Here is a 6,486-nt window from a genome sequence, read left to right as displayed (position 1 = left end):
GTTAAAAATATTATATTTAAATAAAAGAAATTTACATATATTTTTCATTAAAAATATCAAAAAATAATTTTAAACAAAATAAAAATGCTTAATTTTTTTTTTAATTTAGAATATGATTTTTTTATATATATAAAATTTTAATCATAATAATTAAATTTTTATTTATTATCTTTTGATTATAATTTGGATTTTATTTAATATAAATATAATAATAATTATTACTTATTTTTGAATTCTACCATATAAAATAAGCATAAAAGTAAAATATAATAATTTTTCATTTATAAAATATATTAAATATTAAATAAGAAAATTAAAAAATAAAAATAAATAACTTTAAATGGATCCATATTTATTAAAAAAACAGATTTTAAAAGCATTTGATGATAATTTTGTCCCTTCTTGTGGTTGTTCATATAATAGATAATTTTAGCATGTCTAAAACGAATATTTTAAAATAAATGGCTTAAATATAAAAAATAATATAAAAAACAATTAAGATGTAAAATGGTTTGATAATGAATAGAATAATACAAAAAATGTTATTTTTTGCTAAAAGTTGCAGTAAATATAAAATTGCTCTAAAAAAAATAATACTAAATAATAAGCTAAGTTAATAAAGTCTCATAGTTTAGGCGATGAATTTGAATATGAATCTTTATAAAAATATAATATATTCTAATAAAATCGAATTATTAAATAATACAATAAAAAAAATATGTTTAATTTTTCTATTATTATATCAATAATTTATTAATTCTATATAGATTAAACTTATGATGATTGTGTAATTAAAAAAAAAATCATATATTTAAAAATAAAAAGTTTTATAATAAATCTATTTTAATACTTTATTTTATTGTTTCTATCATATATATAAAAAAAAAAATAGAAAATAATTATTCAATATATATTAAATATAATTACAAACTATATTCATACTCCAACTATTTAGTTAATTAATTATGGATTAAATTAAATATAATAAGGTATTTTTTAATAATAATATTAATTAAAATATTTATTCAAAAATAATTTTTTTAAAGATCTTAAATAAATAGAAGAATAAGTCTATTACTAATATATTAGTAAATATGATAATTTAAATCTAGAAAATATTTTCTAAGATTTAAAAGCGTATAAATAATTAAAGTAAATAAATATATTAATGATTTTAGTTTATTAATTAAATTTTTATATAAAAAAAAATATATAGAAACCTTATCTTTATTATAAATTTATTAAAGTTTAGTTTAAATTAATTATAAGCATACTATTAAACATTTCATTTTGTAATATAAAGTATATATTTTTAATCAAAAAAACTATTTTTACTATAAATATAATTCCATTAACTTTTTTAAATAGATCGTAAAGAAATAGACTTTTACAAACTTATAAATAATTAAAAAATAATAAATGAATTAGGATAAAATAACGTTAAAAAAATTATGAAATTAAGAGATGTTTTAAAATAAACATCACAATATAACTTTTTGTTATTTAAGTTAGATTATTTAGTATTCCAAAATTATATAAACGAAGAAGTTTTAAATAGAGAAAAGAAGTAAACAAAAAAAACTTATAAAAAGCTATTACTATAGTGGATTCAAAACTATACTGATAAGAAATTTCTTTAAATAAATGAAGTAAAAATTGAGCTAATTACTTGTAGAATTTGCGATAATAAATTCAATGTTTAATATATATCTGAACATACAGAAAATTGTGAAAAAATAGCACAATTTAGAATATAAATAATATAATTAGATTTGAAACTAAAAGAAATTAGCGAATTTGCATATAAAGAATAATAAAAATATTAAAAGCAAATAAATTTGCAAAGGTAATATTTTATTTTTTTAAATTTAAAAAATAAAACTAGATTTTAAAAAAGGAACTTAATAACATAAAAACTTAAAAAATAAACTTTAAATTTAAATACTGATTATTTAGAAACAAATTCAAGTGAAGCAGATTCTCCATAATTATACTTTATAAAAAATTAATAATTCCGATCTTAACAATTTAGTTGCGAAATTAAAAAGTAAAGTGCTTTTTAAGAAAATAAATAATTTACATTTAATACATCAACATAATTATAACATTCAGAAATAAATATTCCAACAATCGAATAATAAAATTAATTAGAAAATAAATTTATTTATCAAAAATAAAGATTAAATCAAGATAAAAATGTTATTTTATAAATTAACATGATAGAATCTGAAAATTAAAAAAAAAATGAATTTACAAAAGATATTTTTTAAACATAAGATTCTGATATATCTTTGGAATATTAGAAAAACGAAAATAATTTGTAAATAATAGCAGATGAACCTTCTTAATAAATACAATAAATGAAACCTAATTTTAAGCAAATTGATAAATAGAATGAAACAAAACTAGTATTTTTCTAATAAGAAGAGTAAAAAAGTAGTCTACATATAATAGATGAATGTTTTGAAAAAGAATCAAACTAAAACACATTTAATAATGTCGAAGATAATATTTTAGTTAGTCTAAAATTGCAAGTTAGTTGTAAAAAACCAAACAATTATCAAAATTTTAATAGAAATTCTAATAAATAAGTAAATATTAAATTAAGCAATAATGATAAAATAACAGAAGAAATAAATAAACACGAAAATCTAGAATCAAATAATTCAGGTCATTAATCACCTAAAAATATTAAGAATCAAATAGTTATAAATTCATTATTTGAAAACAATAATTAATTTTCAAATATTCATAGTTAAAGTTAAATTATAAATGAATTATAAATCAATTAAAATATAAAAAATTAACAATAATAAATTAAAAAAAATATTGTTATATGCCCTGTTTATAATTTAGGATATAGATTAGATTGCAAAAGATAAGTAATAATAGCATATAAGCAATATATCTTAAAATTTATAAGTTAGAGAAAATACAAAATAAGAAGAAGTTGTTTTATTAGAAAAATACATTTTTAAGTAAAAAGAATAAAAAAATGAATAAGCTTAATAAAAAAATAAACTTTTAACAATTTAAACTAAAAATATTAATTTTTAAGATTTTTGTAGAAATAAATATAATTAAAAATAATATAAAAATCATACAAAATCAAAAACCATTAAAATAGATTATCAAATTAATAATGATTCAATAAATAGATAAGATGATTATATTGATAATAATCAAGATAGAAATAATTAAAATAGAAAATAATATAATAATCATATCTAAACTAAAATGTTTAAATAAATTATTTAAGCTTATTCATATTTAGTTTAATATGGTGAAAAAATCACGAAAAGAATAGATAATAATTGACATTAATAGTATTTAATTATATTTTTTTAATTTTAAAAATAAATAAAATAGACGATATTTAAACCTAAACAAATTTAAAATTCGAATTACCAAATATTATGTAAGATCAAACAGTTTTTTAAACATTGAAAGAATCAATAGAATTATTAAATGTAATAAAAATAAAATAAAAAATTCAAAAATATATTAAAAAAAAGTAAAGAATATAAATTTAAAGAAAAATAAATAAAATAAAAGAATAAGAAAATAATCTTATGATTTAATGTAAAAAAGAAGAAGAAATCATTCGAAGAAAATTTTCAATAAAAAACTTTTAGCATTTGCAAAGTAAATAAAAGAAAGTTTAAGCTAAGGAATCTGAATTAATATAAGGATAATTTAAAAAGAAATTAAATATAATAAAATCAAATTTTAATTATGTAGATACAAATACAATAGATGATTATTATTAAAAACATATTAATAATATTAAACGAGTAAAATTTTAAGGATCTAATTGTAAAAATAAAAAAGATAAAGAAAATGTGTCTAATAAAGATCATTATATTAAAAATCTATAGAGCTCATCACAAAATGAATAAAATTATAATAATAAAAATGATTTAAACGACTTTATAACATTATCAGATTATGATAATTCATTCTAATAATTAAATAAAGCAGAAAATTAAAAAGTAAAACCAAGCAAATATCTATAATCACTAAGTTAAAATACATTATAAAATAATAATAGTTTACTTAATGAAATTATAAGTAAATGTATTAGAAAAAAGAATTCCATTTATTTAAATTAATTAGAAGATTTTATTCATTTAGTCTTTTTAATAAAAAAATAAAATTAAAATATAAATGAAAATAATATTATTCTTCAATTAAATTAGAATTTTAATGAATATGAAATAAAAAAAATAAGTAAAAAGAAAAAAAAAATATATACATATATGTGTTTATTCTTTAAAAATATTTATTAAAATAAATAATAATATAGATGAAAATCTAAAAATAACAAATAATTAATTATCTAATAGTTCTATTTTAATTTAACCTATTAATGATAGCTAAGAAACTTAAATAAAGTAAGCAAATAATAACAAAAAATTTTAATATAGCAAATGTAAATCATAAGGAAATAGGATAAATAAATTGAAATTCTAAAAAGATTATTTAGATAATGCAATAAAAGAACACTATATTAAATAATAATTTAAAAATCAAACTAGTTAAGAATTAGAGCAATCTTCAGATACTTATAACAGTGAAGAAGATGATTATTTAGATAAAAATAAAGGTTATTATTCAGATTCAGAAGTAAAGAAATTTTATGTTGATGAAACTCACTTTTAATAATCAATAATGAATCTAGGCCTTAATGATTTCGAATTTAAAAGAATTTTAGGGGTAGGAGCATTTGGTGCAGTTTGGTTAGTTAAAAAAAAAACTACTAATGATGAATATGCATTAAAAATTATAGATTGTTCATAATAAGTTAATAAATATAAACTTTAAATATATAAATATAAAATAATCTAAATGTATATATTTTAATTCAATTTATTTATATCCAAATAGATGGATAGAAATTAAAAAGAAAATTTAAAAGCTGAAAGTGATATATTTGAAATATTAACAGGGGAATATGTAGTGAAGGCAATCTATTCGTTTTAATTTGAAAATTATTTATTTTTTGTTTTAGACTATATAAGTGGAGGCGATTTTAGGCTTTTATTAAATCGAGAATGTAGGTTAGATGAAGAAACAACCAAATTTTATATCGCAGAGATAATTATAGCAATTGAATATTTGCATTCTTAGAATATTATTCATAGAGACCTTAAACCTGAAAATGTTCTTTTGGATAAAAATATGCATATTAAATTGGCTGACTTCGGTTTATCAGAAGTTGGAATTGCTAACAAATTGCAATTGAATAATAACGAATAATCTGTGATAAATCCTTCTAAAAAAAATAGAGTTGTTGGAACCCCTGATTATATTCCTCCTGAAGTTATTAATGGAGTTTCTACTAGTAACCCTTCTATTGATTGGTGGAGTTTAGGAGTTATGATTTATGAATTTGTTGTTGGCTGTAGGTATAAAATATTTTTTTATTTCTTGTTTTATATAAAAACAAAAAAAAAAGACCTTTTAGTGGTGATACTGTTGAAGAAGTTTTTAGTAATATTAAAAAAGGAAACATAGAATGGCCTTCAATTGGTATATTCATAACTATTTTTTCTTTTTTCTTTATATTATATATTTTTTTTTAGGGTATTCTGAAGATGATATTTCTCCTGAAGTATAAGATCTAATTGTTAAATTACTTAATCCTGATTATAAATAAAGATTAGGAGCAAAAAGTGTAAACGATATCAAAAATCATAAATTTTTAAAGGTTTTTTTAGTTAAAAATAAATAAATGTTTCATTTATAGGTGTAGATTGGAAAATATATTTAAATAAAAAGCTTCATTAGAAGGTTATAATTAAGACGAAGATTAAAGTGTATATGTAAGTGAATAATAATTGATAAAAATGTAAAGAGAAAAGGAAAAATTAGAAAAACTTTTAAAAAGATATAGCATTGATAAAAGAAGAAGTACAATAAAAATTGATGGAATAAAAAATTTATGGAGAGTTGATTTACTAGCAACAATGAATAAATAAGAAGCAGAAGCTATAAAAAGCAAAGTTGAATAATAAGTTATTAAAAATTAAGAAAAAATGAATAAATTGCTTAAAGCAGCAATTAATTTAGAGAATAGCCAAATGTGAAAAAAAAAAAAAAAAAAATTAATTAAATTTTATGAAATAAACAATAATTAAACAAAAAAATTATAGTATAAATTAATCTAAATTTTAATTATAAATAGTTATTATATTTTTATATAAATAAATTTTAATATTAAAAACTACCAAAATAATAATTGCTTTAATATATTTTAAAATATAAATATAAAAAAATTATAATATTAAAAAGTATTAAAATTTATTTTTATAAAAAAATATAAGATATTTAATAATTTTTAGTAAAGAATTTTTAATTTTTTAATTAAAATATATAAAAATAATAATAATAAAATAAATATATAATTAATTAAAATGTGATTTTATTTAATAAGTAATTATTATTTTATTCATTAATAAAAAATAATTATTAATTAAAGAAAAG

General features: G+C 16.1%; 1 protein-coding gene across 1 annotated transcript, besides 1 other annotated feature; it reads left to right on the top strand. All coding sequences in view use genetic code 6, as the record gives it.

Annotated features, from left to right (window-relative positions):
* Positions 1-3,496: 3,496 nt before the first annotated feature.
* Positions 3,497-3,553: a microsatellite.
* An 806-nt stretch (positions 3,554-4,359) lies between these two features.
* IMG5_201230 (hypothetical protein) lies at positions 4,360-6,089 on the top strand (the record flags this gene model as incomplete). Its single annotated transcript, XM_004023936.1, has 4 exons — positions 4,360-4,803; positions 4,888-5,404; positions 5,459-5,532; positions 5,586-6,089. The coding sequence occupies exons 1-4, from the start codon at positions 4,672-4,674 to the stop codon at positions 6,087-6,089; spliced, it is 1,227 nt and encodes a 408-aa protein (XP_004023985.1). The 5' UTR covers positions 4,360-4,671.
* Positions 6,090-6,486: the final 397 nt, after the last annotated feature.

Source organism: Ichthyophthirius multifiliis (genome assembly GCF_000220395.1).
Source record: "Ichthyophthirius multifiliis unplaced genomic scaffold scaff_1120509251426, whole genome shotgun sequence".
Classification (NCBI taxonomy): Eukaryota; Ciliophora; class Oligohymenophorea; order Hymenostomatida; genus Ichthyophthirius; species Ichthyophthirius multifiliis.
This window is presented reverse-complemented; position numbering and strand designations above follow the sequence as displayed.